Genomic DNA, 21334 nt, shown 5'->3' with positions numbered 1-21334 from the left:
GTAATAATAACATCCATCACACTTGGCTGAAATCATCAACTAACACTTTAATATCTGCAAACAACTATATTTCTTCTTAATCCGTGCACTCTCTCCACATCAGATGCCACGTAACGGCGTTTAATCCTCGACTCAGCGAGGCGCCGTTGATGTTTGTTGTGCATTTGTCATGAGATCCCCCCCCCCCCAAAGGGCACAAACAGAGAGGGAATCAATCCCAGAAATTAGAGAGGCAAAAACATGATGTAGTACATCGACTTCAAAACATGTACATCATATACAGCAAAAGGGCAAAATGATCATCCGGCAAAAATCTAATCTTTCCCTTGTTGCCGTGATGCACCTTTTCTTTCCCATTGTTAGCTGTAGGGTTAGCTGTTGTGGAGGCTCATTGTGTGTGGGGAGTATTCCCTCTTCGTGTGTACAGTATGTCAGGTGTCAGTTACGTCATTCAAACCTTCTAAAGGTAATTATAGAAAACCACAATGTCCCCGAGCGCGAATTTACCGTGAAATCCTTGTACGAACGCGATGACATCAGTTTTTAGAAATTGGTTTTACTTTCACGATGTTCATAATAAAAGCGTCACGGCATCATTTTTTACCCAGAATTCTGCACTCACAGTACATTAACCGTATTATTGATATTGTGGCAATGAAATCACTGGGCGTTTCATTAGACTGCGCAACTGGAGCATGTAAAGGGAATAAGTCAGTAAACCGAGCAGTAGAGGGTTATAGATGCTGTATGAGGTCTCAGCTGAATAATGAACGAGAAAGCACATTGCGAGTTGAGCGCTGAACACTCGCAGAGGCCGATACATGAGTCCTGTCCTCCTTTTTTCCCCTCTGTCACCGCGATCAAATCCAATTTTTCTTGCTGTTGTTACACGAGGTGCCTTTAGACGTGCACTTAACTACAGACATGTTCCTGAACTCGTCTGGGGGAAATGGAATGTAAATGTCGATATGAAAGACGCGCCGGACATTTTCCAGAACGTCCCCCGTTTGCTGCGTCGTCAAACTCGCCAATAATGTCCCAATGAGCCCGTGTGAGAACATGAGCACCGGATAATTCACCAGTGAGTGACACCCAATGTCCGTCTGAAGCCGATGGCAAAGAACCTTTGCTGGGCTCTTCTTTGTATTTTCAGTCTTACTCCAACCTGTGTTCAGCCGTCCAGTGTGTAACATTTAGGGAGGGTCTATTGGCCGAAAATGAATATAAAAGCCACAACTATGTCTGTATAAGTGCATAACACGTTTGAGAATAAACCTTTCATAGCATTTAAGACAAGGGCCTGGCTTCACGTAAGACAATCCACTTTCCTTCATGTTTCTACAGCAGCATATTCGACACCTATGTTTGGCATTTCAAAGGAGAACTGCTCCTCACACGTAAACCCGTATATGTATAAACCAACAAAGAAGAAAGAGAGAGTTGTGAAACAGTTTTAAAATCCTTTCTGGACTATCATGCTTAAGTGAGGAGTCCTTCATTTGTCACAGTCTCACCAGTAGATGTCCCTTATTCTGTCACAATGGACCTTTCCAAGAGAAAACACCATCAACTGTGTCATCTACAAAAATAAAAGTACAGTACTGAAGCAGTGACAGGATGACAGTACACGAGTGAGCCTCACAGTAATAACGTCCAGGGGTATAGAGTGTCACTCAGGCCACAACCACGAGAGAGAGAGAGAGAGATACAGTGACCGACTTTGACCTGGGACTGAGGATATGTCACATGATACGCCTGCTGTATAAATGAGGGCGATGATGGACTGCGGGATATTCTGCTTCCTGTACATACAGTTTTATCATACTTCTGATCTCCGCTCCACATGGGACACATGTAAGGATTAGATGGATTGGACAGTTTGGCTTTTGACTGTTAAACTCAGTTATCATAGTCCATGTGGACACTGCTGCAGCGGTGGACAAAGAGTGGCGTAAAGCCCCGAGGCCTGGGCTCAGACAGCCGGCAGTTGTGGCCAGTGTGTACTTTGTGAGGTGCATGTGATGATGAACAGCACAGGAGAGTCTACACAACAGCAGCAGCAGCAGCAGCAGCTGAACTCTTTACACTGAGCAATCAGCTCCAAAATATGAAGATGATTTTGTGAGGAAGAAAATAAAGTCTGCTTTCTCTCATTCTTGTTCACATAACCTTTAAACTACAAAAAAAAAAAAAAAACCTGCGAACTATCAGTGTTTCACACCACGCACCTGCACATGTGATGCCTCCCCGACGTCTATCCGCCTGGCCGGCGCCCCCGCCTTTCCATGATGGCACAAATGTCCCGTCTACCGCGCCGTGGAAGAAATGTCATCCCCAGAGGGCAGAGGGTTGAGGCCTGCGGACACATGTGGAGGCTTAGCGGCGCCGCAGACACACTGCAGAGTGACACGGGGAGCTTACAGCACCGAGGAGCAGGAAACTGTTTAATGTGAATCTGGAAACAGAAAGGACAATTCAGCAATCATGTGCATTATAGAGATTCCGACTGGCAACGACTGTGAAATTTCCAACAGGTGCTTTTAAACGACAGCGCTTCATTTCTGTGCGTAATGGGCCGCAAAAGATATTCACAGTCACCAACCATAATGTGCTTTAAAGACGCGAATTACCAGCGCGCAGCATATTCCAAATGCTCCGAGTTGCCGTTTTCCGGCAGTTAATGTGAACAAATTGACACATTACTGGAGCCCAGACAACAAAGTGACACAGTAAGACCAAGAGAAAGGCTGGATTTTACTCCTTGGAGTACTTTTAATGGTGTAAAGGAATGCAGCAGCGGGGGCTTGTTTCGTTGGAAAAGAGCTTCCACACAGAGACTGAACTGTGAGGCTCACGGTGTCGATGCGAATGAGGGCGAAACACTTTCATTTGTCCTGGCCAGTGGACAAAAGCTGCAAAAAATAACTGGAGGTTAAACGGAGTAAAACTAGAAAAATATGGAGACAAAAATAAAACAGTGTCAGACCTGGGATGTTATTTTTTCTATCAGAACATTACACATAATTTTTTATCATTGCGAGTTGGACAGACTTTCGTCCGGTTACTTCAGGTCCTATTATCTATTTCCTGTACACACCTGCCTCATGACATACAAAGTAGAATATGTTGTAAGTTTATCTCTCACAATAACAAGCAGGAATTCAATATTTGGCACGTTTTCCCGAACCCCAACGGTTCCGTCGGGCAAACTTATTACATATTTCAGACGTGACATTACCTTTTACCCCCCCCCAGCCAAATGAAAAACATATAAGAGTGAGAAAGATGAAGAGGTCGTACCTGCCAGGTGAATGAGTTTCGGGTGATTCCGTGGAGCAACACCTGGGCTTTTTCTGTAAAAATATCGTCCTGTGAAATACAGTCGCAAGCCCTTGGTCTGACCCCGCAGGTGTTTTCACTTCGCTGTCCTGATTAGAGCGTCCGTCATCACCGCGTTAGTGCGAACACAACACAATTACACCTTTTATAGGAACTCTGACGTGACAGAGCGGACGGGTAATTAATGACGGGTTAAAGAACGGTGAAAAATGGCTACTTTCCATTTAGCTGCGTCAGCCCCCGAGAGCCTAGCGTTGTGCTAACTGAGACACCTACATGGAGCAGAGCCACGGCTAATGTTATGAGATACAGCTGGGCTCTTTCCTCTAAAGTCAACATTATTTGCAGTGAAAGAGCCCCTTTGTTTGATTTGCGCGTGGAACACTGCTAAAAGGTTTAGCTGATTAATTGATTAGTTGAAAAGAGAAAATAAATCTGTGATTATTTGTTGACTCGTTAATAATTTGGATCATTTTTAAGGGGGAAATACATTAGATTCCATCATTTTTGTCAAGGTGTTTGACTATATTATAACATTTTACAATCCAGATGTAAACTATGTAATAAAAACAGTCATCTATAGTTAAAATAAATGTTAGTTGCAGCTCTGCTACCGAGGTTTATGACTTCACGTCTATAGAATAATGGAGAACACCAGTTTGCACAGGTGGCATTCAGACACTCACTGTATATCATATACATGTTAAAAGACCATTCTCCTGAACCTGCTGTGGATTTTTATTGTGGTCTGAATCAGTTTTTAACAGTGATGTCAAAAATAAAAGGCACAGGAGCAAAGGATTTCCAGAGGTGGTTGAAGCAAACAGAGGAAAGTATATTGATTTTAACTAGTTTAACTAGTAATTACCTATCAACATGTCGCCAAATCAGCATAAAATTGGCTTTTCTGTTGGTTTTGTCTTTTTAAGTTACAGAAAGGTGAAGTTATTAACATTTACGCTTATTTTGCTTTACACACGTTACATTTCATGAGGGGTTGAGCTTGTTTGACTGCCTGTTCTTGTTTTATGATTTGTTAGTATTTCTGGTTATGTTTTGAAGTTAGAATTACAGGTTACTGTAAGCGTTGCATATTGTATAGGTTTAAAAAGAAATATTAATCAAATGTTATTAAAAACAAACACGTTGCCAAGTGTACTGTCACTAATCTGCCATAATTACTTTGTGCGTCATGTGTTTTACATTTGCACTGTTTAAGGTTCAAAGCAAAAACTTTACTTTGGGAACCGCTGGTCTTTAAGGGTCATAAACTCTGAAATCTGAAAATGTACTTGTAAAACAATAAAAAATACACTCATCTTATTATATGAGTATATTCTTCCAGAAGCCCTAATTGCGTTCTTTTAAGGATATGTAGAGTTGGGGCTCTAACTTGGGGTTCAGGCATCTTCCATGATATTTTGCACTGTTAATACAAAATGCATCACATCTCTTTGCTATAACCACCTCACACTCACACTTCCAGGTCCAGTGTGTAAGAATCAGGGACATCTAATGTTAGTTCTTCTTCATTTGCATCGCAAGCTTATGCTTCAAAATGCAAACTTCACACACTGTAAGAAACATGGCAGCCTAAGTAAAACAAAGCCCTGGCCTAAAGTGCATATAAAAGTCTTTTTGGAAGGCTACAAAAAAACCCCGCAATTTTTCTTTTAAGGTGGTTACAGACTTAGACAAACGCACTTACAGGTAGTATACTGAATTTCTGCCAATAAACCCCCCTACATGTGACACACTGGACCTTTAAGCACAACCACACCAATAAAAAGGCAGACAGACGGCTCTTGTGAAGGGGGTTAGATGCATCCATGCCATCAGACTGCAAGTCTTTAATAACCCCAAAAAAGGAAGAAGAAAAAAAAATAACTCCATACAAAAGTATATGTACATGGTCACTTACTGAACTGTAGAGCAGTTTATGGAAATGATGTAACATGTGTCATCTTTACGTTTTTTAAATACAATACTCAACAGTCAGCAACCACAGTAGTGGATCTGAGACACGGAAGAGTGGGCTGCCCGTGGAGAGTCCATCTTTGTCATGGCAGGTGACGCAATGCAGCTGTCCACATCTGGACCCACACACACACCAGTTAGGACAACTGCGCAACATCAGCGAGTGACGCCCTGTGAAATGGTGGAAAATAAAGCTTTCCGAGAGACATAAATAATGCATTATTTGAATATCAGTGCAAGAAAGCAATGAGGACAGGGAGACCGGACAAAATCACAGACGGTGGCATTGAGACACTTTTTTTTTTTTTTTTTTTACTAACACTTACAGTAAAGCCTGAGTGAGAAATTACAACAGAACAAAGACAAAGAATTAAAGTTTTGGTCTACCGAGTATGAGAATCAGTAGATGTAACATCATCATTAAAGTTAATATTCATGGGCAACATTAAAACTGAGAAAAACCACATGGAGATGGACTGACAAACAATTGCACCCTATCCCTGCCATGTGCTGTGTGAGCTCGAACCTGCCACTCACTTCTGTGATCCTCATCTCTGAGGAGGAACTCGACCCCGCGTGGACAGAAACCAGCGGGTTGAGGTGCTCTGGCGTACGAGGAGGAGGAGGAGGAGGAGGAGGAGACGTTTCTGACTGGGTTACTTGTGAACAGCTCCCACCTCACTTTGCAGAAGCAAAATCCTGCTGCGCTCAAAAAGGTCACTGGTGAGATCGCCGACTTGATTGTGTGATCGCAGGTGCATGCGAACGTGACCTCCCACCAGCACGCGCTCACTGCCATGCACTCGGAACGCTCGAGCTCAGGAAGCATCCAAACCGTGGCTTATAGAGTCAGTGTAAGTACTGGGACAGCAAGCTCTGTGAGAGAAGATGGTCCACTGTAATTAAGGAAAAAAACTCAGAAATACAACGATGAAACACTGTTGTGTGACCTTGAATGAGTCATTAAAGCAAGTTTTTTTTATTATATTTTGCTGACGTTAGAGCTGCTAAATTTATTAAAATTTGTGTTAAGAAGCTTGATGTTCTCACAGCTATTACTGATCAAGAGCGTTTGAGTCTCAGTCTCAGGGTTTTTGAGCATCCCACAACACTTGATCCAGTCAGGAGCCAGAACTCCACAAAAAGATGGTCCTTTCTGCTCCTGGGATTTAGTCCATTAATCAAATTTTAATGAGGTAACATAGGGAGGAAGGAGGGGTATGCAAACAGCAGCAACAAACAAGATGTTGTCTTAGCAGTTTAAGGGGTTTTTGTTTCATTAAGGGCCGGATCATACTTTCTGCCATCCATGTCCATGGAGACCTGCTTCATATTTCCAAATACATGTTCACTCTTTATATTAAAATGAGGGTCTGCAACATTCTCTGCATGCATATTCAATCTACCATTCCAACCCAGTAGCAGCAATTTCTCACCAGGTGGACTGGAAAGTGTTGTGCGAACCCAATCTGTAGATGTGCTCACCCACCGCCGAATTTGGCGCGGACGATAAAATTTACGTCCTGCGGATCCAAAAGCTTTTCTAAGAGGCGGTGCACCATCAAGCGTTGAAGGGATGCTGTGTATGTGTGAGTGATGCACATCATTGCGAATCATTTTACACTTATGGTCCTCGGTATGGAACAACACAATAGGCTACACGTAATCCTGGAGGGTCATTTAAAAAAATAAATGAAATGCCGGAATTATTGTTCTGTATCCAGTGTTAAAAATGTATATTGGTATATTCATGTTTGCATCAAAAAAATAAAATAAAAGCCAAGCTTCCTGTTCCAGTACTTCCACTTTTGTCTGTTACATTTTAAAAGGTTACAATGGAAATGTTTACAATAAGTGAAAATTGGTCATTTTTTCCAGAATAGCTCCTATGATTTTTGATGCTGTGATGAGGGAGTGATGACCCCCCCCCCCCCCCCCCCTTGTCCTCTCAGTTCATGATGCTTCCTTGTGTTTGTCCAAACCCAGTGTGCAAGCTTTTCCACCCCTCCTTCTCTCCTAAAAGGTCTTCCGCCTCACTTCTCCGAGTTCTTGCGCGGTCTGCGGAAGCTGGACATGTTCTCGTTCAGTGCATAGATGCGCCTGGAGAACTCCTCGAACCCGGCAACGTCCAGTTCACCCAGCACCTGCTCGTCACATTCCACAGCTACTGCATGGTCCACAGGGATGCAGTGGTAGTCTTCCAGCCGGGCCTCATCTTCCAACCCTAACCCCATCCCTCCCCCCATCCCTAAGCCAGTGGCCTCTGTGCCCATGATTTCCTCAGCTTGCTCCACAGAGCAGTGCAGATCTGAGACCAGGCCGACCGGTGCCTGTCCTGGTACCAAAGAACCGTTCATGGTGCCTGTGTGCTGAACACTGGCCACTGTTTCCTCACCAGTTTCCTGCACTGTAGAGGACTCAGGTGCCCCTGTACTACTAGACGGCTGTTCTTCAGTCTCTTCTCCTTGATCTAGTTCAACCTCTCCACCGGTGCTCCTGTGTCTCTCCACCTCCGCCTCCGTCTCCCCACACTGCTCTTGCTCCTTCTTCTCCCTGCGCTCTTCCTCATTGTTGTCTGTCGTCTTGGTCATGTTTAGTGAGGCCATGCTGGCGTCAAGGGAGGACGACAGTTGTTTGTGTGAAGGTGAGGCCGGTGCCGGGACAGCTGCGGGTGGCTCTTCATTCATGGCTGTGTTGTAGCTGGGTGGAGGCGTTGGTTTGTATTTATCCGCCTCTGAACTTGCCCTTTTCCTCAGGCCGCGGTCTGGGGAGCTAGTGTGGCATGGGTAGCCAATCTCTGAGGTAGCAGACGGGCCAAGCTGGGCCTTGGGAGGCACTGGGATGGAGCTAGATACATGGTGTCGGTCACTGTGAGGAAGAAAGCAAAGGACAATAAGTGACCATAAATAAACACACGGGGACAACAAAATCACTTCGAGGCATTTAGCTCCTTATCACTGATCCAGGACAAGGACAGCTGCAGCTAAATGACTCCACCTTTTGACATCCACAAAACATTTGTGTGACCTGTGAGACTAAACTCACGTTCCGCTGAGCAGAGGAGCTCAGCAGGCAGCCATCCAAGTATGTAAGACATTTTCTTCCATAACAGATAACAGACTCGGGATCTAGGACACTCCGCCCCACATCAGTACTGGAGCCATAAATTTACTTAAATGGGGGCCTCACCACCTCCTCTGATAGCCCAAGGCCACGTATAATTTACTGGACTACTTAGCAGTCTGCCTAACGGGACCAGTCCGCTATCTCAGGAGCTGAGGCACAGTACGGTCGGGGTCAAAAGTGAAGCGGGGCCTCCCTGTGCTCACATCTGTTGGTCGAGGACAAACCTCGGCTTGTTCGGTCGGACATGCAGAACATAATAGACGTCCTTGTAAATTTCCCTCCTGTCGCTCGGCACTCGCGGAGGAAGTCGTGCTTTAAAACAGTGGCACTCGGACACCGATGTTGAGAGCAATGGCTGACATGTGCAGTAAATGTGTCCTAGCTTGTCGTCTGACGGACACCAATCGCATGACAGCCTGTATACAGAGTGCCGGCCTTGACCCATGCAGGCAGGCACCCTGTCGAGGTGGTCCTGACAGGGTTCGCAGGCAGGACAGCACAGAGCCAAATGCGAGAGCCTGTCTAGCTTATCAGACTTCAAAGTGCCTCTTATACAGCAAATGAGAACCATCCAAGGTCTGAGCGTACAGTATGGAACTGCTCGTGGTAACAACCTGTAAATACTGCACCTAAAATGCCGGCTAATTGGAGGAACACAAATGTAATTGTTAGATGGTCAAGTGGGGCCAGGGTTAAGGTAATAAAAACGTGGGTAATGAGCTGATCCTGGGAGAGTGTTAGACTAAAGTGTGCAAACAGGAGATGGGGCTGTAAACACATTAGTTTATACCAATGGCTTTAGCCTGCACCCCAAACGAGCACAAGGTGGATTCAACGCTAGAGCATTTGAACAATGAGCTATTTAACACCTCGTTTTCTGGGGAGGGGGAAAAAAGATATAAGAGTTCTCAAACACCAAATGAACCCATCATGAACTCTCTGGAAGGGAGTCAAAAAAATTAAAACTCCCGATTTGATAAAAAGAAAAGGACAGAGGAGTCATGAGAAGTCAATTATCATTTATGTAAGTGGAAAATGTGGTCCAGTCTATTTGAAACAAAACACAGGTTTGGAAATCAGAGACAGTTGCCAGTTTAAGGATTCAATACATCATTTATAACATGCTAATAAGTCACCTTTTTTTTTTTTTTCTGTTTTAGCTCGACCGAGTGATGCCCTTACGGCTAGGCACGATTCGATCACTTTGATTTTAATCATCATCAGCCATTTCCTTCCTTCGTCCCTACAGCCGCTCGTCTCACATAATCCATTTACTCTGATTTGAAATGTTATCTTAGCAACAAATATAGGTATTACTAATGATGGAAACAAAAAAAAGGTACCCTGTCATCACACCGAGGCTTTAGCAGGATGAATAACTGCATTGCTCTACCATTAATTGTGCTGCAGAGGTAGAGTATGTGTAACCGAGGAGAATGGGTGTGTCGCGAGTTCTCTGGCCAAGCAAACCTCAGGGCAGTGCTAACATTTTTTTTCTTGAGACATTTTCATTCCTATATTGATGACATACATATATTTGGCTTTAAGTGGAGCTCGACACATACATGTACGGTCTGTGTGAGTCGACTCCCTCTGAAGAGCTCTGGGAAGACAAAAACTGCTGAAAAAAAAGCTTTCCTCGAGTTGTTTGGGAAAAGCTGAAAAAAAAAATGCCTAACAGTGGCTCTTGTTGACATTCTTGGTGCACTGTGCACAGATTTTTGATATTTTTTGTAAACATTTACTAAAATGCTCTTCCCCACCGCATGAGTCATTTATACAAGTCGTCTTTAAAGTGGTTTGTGATAAGAGATAGAATGGAATTCTAGGGATGTCACTGAGTCATCTGTGACGGACAGATTATCTGAACCATTATTGGACAGACTGACCGCCATTGTACAGTATGTGAGACGTTATGTACAAAGCAAAGCAGTGAATGAATCTGAATCAACACTTCCACCAAATAGTGAACATTATAACCTTCCAACTTGTGTACGTTTGTGTTCCTCACAGGATTCATCAAAATGACTTGTTTTTTTAGTGCTACCATAAGGTAGATATTTGTGGTTTTAAAGGTAATGGGTGGATCACGACTAAATGTTTTTGCTGATCCCTAAACGCCATCTTCATTTACAGCCTCACGGAGCCTCTAGCATGGGTGTAGCGTTATAGTTCTGTATAAAACATAGATGGTTTCAATATTCACTGTATCAGATGTATGCAGAGACACTATTAAGCCCCTGCTTTATTGCCAGACATTGCTGAGTCCTTCTGGTAGAGGCTGTGGTTCATTAGAAATTGTTATTTTGCATGCAATGATGTAACCGGCCCAACTTTGAGTACTGCTCATCTCATAAATACGGTTACATTTTAACTGCAGGTGAATGAAACTTAAAGCGGAACTTTGCATAATTTAACAGCTATAGAGTCATTGTGATGGTTAAATGTCTTGTTGCGGGGAGACAGAAGGAGGAGCTATGGAGAGAAAAAGGCGAAAATATTTAGTTTTTGTTACAACCATGACAACCATTTGACAACCATTTGACTGAACATTGAGTGCTGTTCCTAAATCATCATGCCGACAACTTGATACACACCAACTTAGAAATAGCTCTTACTCCTCCAAAAATGTTGCATGCTCTCTTCCTTTCCTCAGCCGATTTGAAACCTGGCATATTTCAGGCTGACTCGGGATTTCGGTTAGCCAGACCTTTCTACTGTCCAGTCCCGTGACGTGCTTTACGGCACACACCTCCTCTTATTCCAGTCCGGCCCAGGAGCCTTTACTCTGAGCCAAGACTAACAACGGCAGATAAGATTAGATTATGTAGTGTAGTTTAGAGAAAGTGCTGTGAAACTGCAACGCATTATAAAGGAAGTTTTCAGTCTGTCCGTCTTAAAGGGCCACTTCACCCAAACAATATACAGTTTTTTACTAATTTCCTGAGATAAATGTGTTAAAATTGACATCAAAGTCACTTCCTTCAAAGAAAATAAAAGCCCTATACACTGCCGTATTGTTTTTTGTCAAGTTTAATGAGTAAAAGATCTGAAAAAAATTAAATAATTAAAACAAAATGATCGAAATTTAATCCAACTCTGTAACAGAATGTGAATTAAACAAATATCATAATAATTTTAAGTTTATTCTTCATTTGACTGAGTGGGAAAAAAATGGGTGAAACCGCCCCTTTAATGACTTCATGACATAATAAAAAGGAATGACAACCATTACATTTTTTAATGAATTAAAATATTTCCTATAAAAAGTGATGTATAATAATTGAAACAAAAAACATGCATTATTGAAAATAATGCATGACTTCATTCTCATTCAAGACTTCATTCTTGCTAATCACATGACCTTTTGGAAAAATACACCTGTTCAGTCCAAGACGATTAGTGCCACTCTACATTAACAGTGAAGCTCAGAGTGAAGATTGAAAACAGGAAAACAGTGAGCCTGACTCTGTCAAGAAGGGAAAAAAAAACCCAAACATCTGCCTGCCTCCCAGCTACAGGTGTAAACATCAAATGTTCAATTGTTAACACGTTACACTGTTTTTTGTTCACTGCAAAACATGAAAAAAGTAAAAAAAAAGAAAAAAAGTCTAAATCGAGCTAATCAAGCTGCATCTTCATGCTTCTAGTCTTAATGCAGTCTTAATAAAGATTACCGAACATAACTGAGGCAAATAAAGATACCTTAGGGCATCTTTTAAGGTGAATCTTCTCTAATTTAATTTCTTTAACTATAGAACATTACTGGATTTATTCAGAAATAAAAAAAGATATCATGGTCTCGTAACTTCCTCTCAGATATGGAATGCAAATGTGGTTTAAAATGCTGTTTTATAGGAGAAAGATGGGTGAAGTTGAAATAGTTTGATCATGAAAAAAAAGGTAAATAATCCAGATTTATTGTAGCAGACTATAATTTATTTTTGTAAATATATTGAATTCATAGGGCCCATGTCTGTTTTAATGTAGCTTGCAAATTGTATGCGCTGTATAAGACTATTGGATGATGTGCTTCAAGCCGTCATTGATGAGACCGCAACATGTCAAAATGTCACAATGCTTTGTATACATCATGTTACACATGGGAACTACTGTGGTTTCGCTAACTTTTCGCTCGCTATGGGGTCTTTGGGGAAGGTTCACATCCTCCAGCTGCAGCGTTGAATCTGCCTGACCAGGCGCCCCTGCCACACCTTGCCTCTCTCTCCCCCCCCCCATATACGTAGCACTGCTTCCAGGCACCGGAGTGGGATTAAGGCCCTGTGAACCTCTGCCAGGCCCTCAGCGGATGTGGAGCAGCAAATGGGAGCATGTTGAATGCATTTGCTTTGATCTCAGCAGACTGCAGTTTACAAAGAATTGGTTTCTGGTACTGTCTCTGTCTTCTTCGCTGTAATAGATTCACCATTTTTCTGCAGTTTTTCATCCTTGAGCGAAGGAAGAAAAAAAAAAAAAACTATACTGTCTATTTTTCACCAGAGTGACTGGTCGATGTTATGACATGTTATGATGTGTTTCTGAGACGGCGCTGTTTGGAAACGTGTAAAGATATGATCAGCGGGCCCGACAGATGAGGATCACATGCCAACCGTTCAAAAATCGGTCATATTCTTAAACACCCTCTGGTTTTCCTCACTTTTTCCGACCACTCTGTATAAAATGATCCTCCAATGCTCCCATGGTGTGGGTCTTGGCACTTTGGGGAAGGCTCTCCCTGCAGACCGAATGTATGCTGAATTAATTCTACACGGAGGAAGGACCCGTTCCCCAAATCTGTTCTGGAAACAGTTCGCTCAGCCATATCCTTCATCACATCCTCCCTATTTGGAGGCGTGAAAGACTGAGGTGGCAACAAGGGATAAAGGAAGTAGATTAGATTCTCTCACACACACACACACACAGTCTATATAGGATAACTACCTGCAGCTGCGAGTCACTTTTCCTTTTTTAAAAAAAGGTTCATTTTTCATATGCTGGGTCACAGCCTCTGGAAATTGGTACAACACCAACATGTCAAGGAAAAAGCTGTGTACATCCTTCATACGACAAGACTTAGTGAAGTGATCCGCTCCTCATTCCTGCTGGAGGAGCACGATGAGGAAAGTTTTTCAAAAAGTCATTTCATTTTATCCTTAAAGCTGGGGGTAAGCAGGATTTTGTCGGTGTGACTTCCTCCTGTTAACTCTATTTACAGCTTTTATAAAGATAAATGTGGTCTACGACAGCAGAAATTGACTAAAACACTAATTGCTGCTTCAACTAAGTAATGCATGTACAGATCCCTTCAGAGGACATGTGACTATTCCAGCATTGGAAACAGCTGCCTATGCTTGCCGAAGCACTTTTTGTGTCTAAATTAGACAATTTTACAAATAGATAGATACAACTACCCTGCACTGTTTGTAATTATAGAAAGTTTTTTTGAGTGTTGGAGGCAGCACATGGGCCAGTCCACAGGTGTTACTGATAACATTAATGACGGCTCTGTTCAGTGCAAGTAGTCCATACACGTTGACAGTGCGCCAGAATGCACCCTGAAAACGAGGAGGCTAAATGGAACTTATTAAACTTGGTTTTTTTTTGTGGAAGAGAAATACTGAAGCAGTGGCTCGGTCCCAAAGTAAAGTCCACCTACTGGCTATAACCAAACAATACTCGACACATAAAAGGAGAAATGCTGTGTGTGTGTGTGTGTGTGTGTGTGATGTGGTATAATGTGTATATTGAAAGTTGCAGTCCGGCCAGAAACGCGGCGTCTTCTCACCAGATGACATCCGATTCAGAACAGCTTTTGTCACTCAGTGGGTTCATGTTATTAGAAAATAACAAATTATTGTGTCTGACTAACACCAGACTTTTAAAAAAAAAAAAAAACACATGTAAAGGATGTGTGTGTGTGTGTCCGAAATGGCACTAAATCAAATTTGGAATGATTTCTGATGAATGTCAGACCAGAGTCGGACTTAAGCTGACTTAACCCACTTGAACCCGAAAATGATGGCAGAAGCTGGGGCACAGAAGAAGGCCCGGCGCATTTTTTGAAGGAGGAAAACTGATGAAATGCTCTGTCAGCGTAAAGAATTGAATATGTTTAAAGTTCAGCGATGTTAAGACGACTCCCTAACAACTCGCCGCAAGCTAAAACGGAAACTTGTCTGATATTAACAGGCTGAAAGGGAGCATGTCGCCACCTAGGGTTGTGAGACGGACACACTTTATTGGATAAATCGATTCCTCACCAGTGCTTGTAGACTGGGACGAGGACAGTAGTGAACTGAACTGAACAGCGTAACCGCGGCTTGACTGCCCCTGTGGCGTCATCGTCACACTGTGACATGCCTCTGTGGAGCAGTTACATTTCTTCCTCCACTTCTTTAATACACACATACACACAAACACACAAACACACAGCTTAAGGGTTAGTGGGCCCAAATGCTTTCATCTCGTGTATCTTTGGGCCCTTCCACTTCCCATTAAGGAAGGAGGGGGTGATTGAAGGCTGATTTGAGAGCTCAGGCTTTTCATGGCCTCTTTCCTTTCAAAACAAAAGATTATTCAATTAATGTGTGTAATACAAATTTTCCCCTTTGCTGACCCTGGGAGAGGAGTGGAGATCAAAGCCAGCTTTCTGTTTTATAGGCCAGTGGATCTGAGGCCTGATGCAGACAACCCACAGGTTTTTAGTCGAAGGTTATTTACAGGCCATAAGACTGGAGCAGGAGAGAGAGAGAGGCCGTGATCTGAGCATTCCACTAGCACCAGGACAAAGAGGCTGCTGCAAATCTCATCACTGAGTGCTTTTTAAAATACAGAGGTGCCGGTGATATAGAGAAGTGGTGCATCATTGCAAAGGTGAGTTATAGCATTTTTATTTTCCTTTAATGGATCAGGACAGGGGGAGAGAGGGGGGAAGACACACAGCAGAGGACTACACTAATCCCACTTGTTCAGCTGTTTAAGGTGCTTTTACTTGTGATTTTGTTGTTGTCGGTTTTTTGAGTCGCAGGCCACGCTGTCGGAACCTGACCTGAGAGAGCACCAACTGAGCCTGACTCAAGAGGTATTGTGTTACCCTTTCCCTGACACCCAATTGTTACCATGGTTACTGCACATTGACATTAAACAAAAATATATATGGTGCTAGCAAAATCTGAGCCAGACTGCCCTGGGTATCGTGGTGGGTGACTAGAACTCCAGAAGAACAAAAACCTTTTCTGATTATTTCAGATTGATCATATTTGTGTCTGTTTAACCTAAACACAAAGATCCATGAATTTAATAGCACATCTAACAGGCTGCACTAACTTACGTCAATATATAATTGTGGTGTAAAGTGTCGGACTCTTACCATCGGACCAGTAGACCATGTTCCAGGAAGTTCTTCAGGTTGGGTAGTGTCTGCTGCAGGTCTGGGGTGGTCAAGCCATGTTGGTATCTCAGCTGCAAGATAAGTGGACACATACTGCATCATTAACCTCAAACAACCCACAACATGATGGCGAGCTATACAAGTGTGTGTTGGCCCAGCACGAACGCATAGCACGGAGACATGTGTCCACATTCTCCATGAAGACAGATATACAGTAGAAGTCTGCAGTCTACATACTTCCAGCATGACATATTTCTACTCTCTCCATCAGACCATCATTCATCTGGACACAAAATGGGCATCCCTCCCTGATACCATATGTAAGGTGTGTGGAAAGATGGGTTGAGATGCGGGTGGCAAGAAAAACCAAACTCACAGTTAGAGCACCTGGACGAAATGGGGCAAAGAGAGCACATTGGAAACCCCATTAAATTCTCCCGTGATTCTTATCCTCTGTCTCCAGCAGCCCACATTCTAAACGTGCCCTTCAGTGTTTTTCCACCCTTGCACCACAGTGCTTTATTTCACAAAGATGGTATCGTATCTAGTTAGAAGAGAATAAATCAACAAGGACGCCCTGGAACTGCCAGAAATATCTCTTCCAATAGTCGAGCAATGTCACGGCAAGCCAGCCCTTGTCCTGGAGAGTTTATTTAAGCCACATTACCGAACAGCGGAGGAGCATCACGCCACACGTCCGGCATACAGCTCTGAGGCCCCGCTGTCACACACACACACACTGCCTGCACCAGCTGACATCTGTTTTGTTTCCACTTGGGTGCCACAACAAGCGCTCTACTTTTTTACACAAGCAAGCATGCACTCGTCCAGCAACAGGGATGAAGTGCACATGATAGACCACTCGCCCAGGATAACATTCTTCTCATTCTTCACGGCATAATAAATGAGTAACAAGTCGGCAAAAGGAACTGCAGAGAAATGAAGCTGAAGATCACATTTCCATGTTTTTAGTTTAGTTGTTTAAGAACAAGCAAAGTATCAGCCGATCTCCCAACACAACCGTACCAGTTTACTTGTGGCAAATGCTACAATAATCAGACGGGTCACTGCTGTAGTGACTCTAGTAAAGCTTGATTAATGACCAGTGGACTGGCATTAAAGCTTCAGCAAGAAAGGTCACGCTGACAGAGTACACACACAGACCCCCCTGTGCATGTGTGTCAAATTTCTACTCAACACAAAACGGCTAAATCCCACTTTCTCTGAACAGCTGCCAGAATCATGCGAGACCAGTATCATAGGACTGGTGCCATGTAGCAGTGTGTTCACGTGTCCGCATCAGTGTTTCAGCGTGTTGTCTGTGACCTGGCCTCAGATCAGGGGAGCGATAGAGATGACAGCTCTGACAATATCAGAGAAGGGGTTTTTTTTATCAAAAGCAGTCCAGACTGAGGGAGTCGGACAAGGGGAAGGGTGTTGCCTCGAAACCCAGCTGGTGATGGACTGGTCCAAAACCTACGAGAACAACACAGAGATCCATTCATGGCTCCGAGTTTAACCTCAGGGTCTAACCAGATGACGACACTGCGCTGTCCACAGGGCCGGCAGAACGGAATTGGGTTTAAAACAGAAGGCCAAGATTAATAACACCACCAGTTTAGAAACAGAACGAGCATAGAAACATTAGGCAGGGGGGCTTGCTTGTTCTGTGGCCAGATGCTAAAAAAGAAAAGAAAAGGAAAAACCCAATCTCATGGAAATCTCAAAGTTATGGTCGAGAAAATGTGAGTTCGAGATCAGATATGAGAAAAGAATAAGAGATATGAGAAAAGAGTCAATATTATGGCTTCACCAAAGGTAAACAGCATTTGTTGGAGATATGTTATGCTTTCTTTGATGGTTAGAAGGCATAACAAAATGCTTTAAACACTATTGCTTGGCCCTGAGCTCTGTGGTGTGTGTGTAATACGGACACAGTGTGTCAGACAGGAGCCCTATGTCAAATTACATGGCTGTATGTCTGAGTGTGTGTGGGAGAGAGAGAGAGAAAGGGCATGAGCATGCGCTGGTATGTGCGCCTGCCGCCTTTCGTTTTCCTTGCATACGGAGAGACCTCGCCAAGTGTGCAACACACAAGAGAGTGGATATGTGTTAAGACAAGGAAGCGATGGCTGACATCACTGTGGCGGGCACTATCAAGCACGTCGTGGGGGATTAAATTATAGCAGGATGTTCCTGGAAGCACATGTGCAGATGCTATATGTTTCCGTGAGGAATGTGGCTGGATTCTTCATCATGTATACCTCAAAAACAAAGCCAACACAGAGAAGGCTGCCTGCTTGGGTTTATGTCAAATGCCCGCCAGTGTGCACCATCGACACTTGATTGTCTTGGTTGGCACCAGCGCTGGGCTGCTGCAAAACTGTCTTTGCATTGAAGTGTGTTAAACACATTCAGACAGAATACTGCAACCGTACCACTGAGCCAGTGCTGAGCAAGCAATATTCATAAAACTGGTCTGGAACTCCCTAGTGGACACTGCATTAGGTTTCTCCTCAGTGTGCACTATATGATGCATTCTTTATGACCTTAGTCGTGGGAAGGCATATATATATATATATATATCCTCGACGGGCTGTCGAATATGAAAACTTCAGCCACATTTCATCTTCGCTGCTCACCAGCGATAAACAAAAAAACATCAGTGACCCGACTGTGTCATCTGGAGGAAAGAAAAAAAGAAAATCTCTTCAAAGAGAGAGACAAAGGAGGTAGTTTAATGGCATGAAGCTGTGTGTCATTTTCAATTGTCACACCCCAAAAGTGTTGATTGTTGTACGGAAACAAACATCTGAGAAGGGAAGGTTTAGTTTCTGGTCTATAAACCAAAACCAGTCCTGCGTGTACATTTGTAACTGATATGAAACAATGTGTTTTAACTGACACAAGGTAAGAAAAACTTAACAGATTTATTTCTGTTGCACATTACAGGAATGGAAAATTTGTGGCCAAAATCCCACTCCAAAAAGTCAATAAAACGATTAGCTTGCAGCATTGGGAAAAAACCCCGTAGTGTTTCCATGTCAACAACTCCAGACCAGATCTGACAAATTGCTCAGAATCAGTCCACTTGAGACCGCTTGTCATTTCCAGTTTCCCTTTCATACATCCTTTTGATGAATGTTGGTGGAGTTCCTTGCGTGCCGGTGCATGTGTGTATGGAAGTGCTTTCACGCTGGCCATGGGGTTCTTTGTGATGGGGCTAACCAGATCGTGGTGAGAAATTCCCAGGGCCAATTGAGGATGGCTGAAAGGTGAGAGCGTGCATATGTGGGGAGGGGGGTGGACACGGAGCACCCACAGTGGGGCTCGTTCACATGATGACATAGTGAAACAGATCCGGCCAGGTCTCCTCGTCAGTGTTCACACCTTTGTGTCTGGACACTCCCTTCGCATTTACCTTTTCAACAAAACTCACTCAGGGCTTTGGAGAGCTTGCGGCATGTGCACAGGCTAATCACTTGGTCTGACCCCAAGGTTTGTCGTTGGGGGATGAGCATACCTGACCCCTAACATCGGAGGATTTCGAGACTCAATCTTATCCATCACAAAGACGTAGTGACAGCTCAAAGAATGCAGCACCGTATACTTTCCCCAACCGTGCCAATCCACCGGAGCCACAAGTTCAGATAAACACAGTCAAACGGACCGGCGCTGGAAGGAGCCAGTTTACGGTGTATTCCGCCCCATCATTTGGCAAAAACCTGCCAGTTTGCTTTGAGTTCTGAAGAGCAGCTAAACAAACGCAGCCAAGCGTATGCCACATATTATTTTTTTTCCCCCCGAGTTTGTCAGTACCAATCACCTTCAGCTGAGAGCCCGAATGTGGGAGGGCTACAGAGAGGTTTGAGAGTGATTGCTGATGATGTGGCGTAGGAGGGCAACTAAGGTTAAAACCAAGCAAAGATCACCCCCCACCCCCCCATCCACGTCTTCGGTGAGGTCACCGTAGAAGCCGCTCATCAAAACGGTTCAGCTGGTGCACATTATTAGCATCGTTTGACACGAGGTTTTCCATCGTCAGCGGAGACGAGCGGAAATCTGGGACACAGGATATTTTCATCAAGAGCGCTGCACTTTATGTGTCAAGAGGTTAAAAGTCCACGAATCGAACCGCATCACGCACAATTATTGTGATTTATAATTAGCATGCTTTTGTCCACTGGGGTAAAAAATAGGGATGTGTTTTTACATAGCACATAGGCCGCTTCCTGTTCCCAAGGGAAGACAATCAAGGAGTTTGTTAGGTCCTATGACAGCTTGTTATGGAGGAACTAACCAGGTGTTCCTCTCTCCACCGTCCCTCTGGTCAATCTGTGGACTGAGCACTTCAGCAGAGATCACGAGGTTAACGCAGACATTAGTCTTCATACGCAGACCTCCTATGGAAAAGAAGTGGAGCCATGGGAGATAAGCTGCCACTGACAATATTTCAAATACAAAGAATAAAACCATAATATAAGAGTTGAATAATATTATGGCGTCGCAATATATCCCGCGATAAACCAGGAACATGTGTGGACTAATTTGTTACATAACAATGAAACACTTCCTGCCACTTTGAAACTGAAGTGAAAACCAATCTGTTGCTTGCTTACTGTTTTTCTAATGTGTCCAATTAAATAGTGAAAACTGTGTTGAGACTCAATGTGCTCAACATTCAGGTCTTTATGTAGGCCATTTGTCAGAGGTTTAAATGCATGTAATTTCAAATGAGACAAAATTGGCCATAAAATGGCCAGCACCCAACTGTTTCTTGGCTTGGGAGAGCAGCTTTGGGGCATCTACAGTGTCCTCTGGAGTCTTTGGCCGGAGCAAAGAAACCACATGGCCCACACAAGGTGTTTTGTTCATGATTAAGCTAAAAGGAGCTATCAACTCCAGCCAAAAGTTTGCCTGCAGATGACTCCTTCACAGTACACTGCAAAAAGCCAACTTCCTCGCGGCAGCAGGTGAAGTTTTACAGCTTATTACAGATGTCGTTAAAATCTCTCTCATTACGTATTCTTGGTTTCTATACAAGCAGCTCGTTATTTTGTTTGTGTTTACAGCTGCCCGCCACACATTCTGTCTTATATCATAATTAATATCTTATATTGCCCACCCGCTACTAAATAGTTGTTTTTTTTCCCCACTTTTTTTCTCTTGACCGGCCCCTCTTGACCAGACTAGATGCTCATTGGCCCCCAGGTCATTTGAGTTTGACACCCCTGGTGTAAGATGAGAATTTAATAAACATCCACTAAGGATGCTCACACCACATTATGCACAGTATGGAGAGATACTGTACGTTGCTGCCTTTGCATTTATTTACTTTCATGCGATTCTTGATGCAACTTTACTTGATTTATATCAAACATAATCCCACTTCTGAGAAACTATTTTTAGCTCGCTGGTGGATTTGAAATGGTTGATTATGTTTGTTGCAGTGTGGCGCTTTTATGATTCCGCCCATCTGGCTTATCGTGGGCACATAATGAA

The 21334-nt window shown here is 43.5% G+C and overlaps 1 protein-coding gene and 1 long non-coding RNA gene across 3 annotated transcripts in view; both read right to left on the bottom strand.

Moving 5' to 3' along the window:
* The window catches only part of LOC131458807 (uncharacterized), a 41899-nt gene extending 38281 nt beyond the window's left edge, over window positions 1–3618 (bottom strand). Inside the window, exons 1-2 of the long non-coding RNA XR_009240125.1 lie at window positions 3301–3618; window positions 2229–2455 (exon numbers count right to left, since the gene is read on the bottom strand). This is a non-coding gene — a long non-coding RNA (uncharacterized LOC131458807). The remainder of the gene's footprint in view (window positions 1–2228; window positions 2456–3300) is intronic.
* A 2639-nt stretch (window positions 3619–6257) lies between these two features.
* Window positions 6258–21334, bottom strand: part of uvrag (UV radiation resistance associated gene) — an 83986-nt gene continuing 68909 nt past the window's right edge. For both annotated transcript variants that reach the window (XM_058628118.1, XM_058628119.1), the window contains exons 14-15: window positions 15812–15903; window positions 6258–8184 (exon numbers count right to left, since the gene is read on the bottom strand). In XM_058628118.1, coding sequence (XP_058484101.1) covers window positions 7350–8184; window positions 15812–15903 — 927 coding nt within the window. In that variant the 3' untranslated portion in view covers window positions 6258–7349. The remainder of the gene's footprint in view (window positions 8185–15811; window positions 15904–21334) is intronic.

The sequence above is a fragment of the Solea solea genome, chromosome 4 (genome assembly GCF_958295425.1).
Source record: "Solea solea chromosome 4, fSolSol10.1, whole genome shotgun sequence".
Taxonomy (NCBI): domain Eukaryota; kingdom Metazoa; phylum Chordata; class Actinopteri; order Pleuronectiformes; family Soleidae; genus Solea; species Solea solea.
The sequence above is the reverse complement of the archived record's forward strand: the minus strand, read 5'-3'. Positions and strand labels throughout refer to the sequence as shown.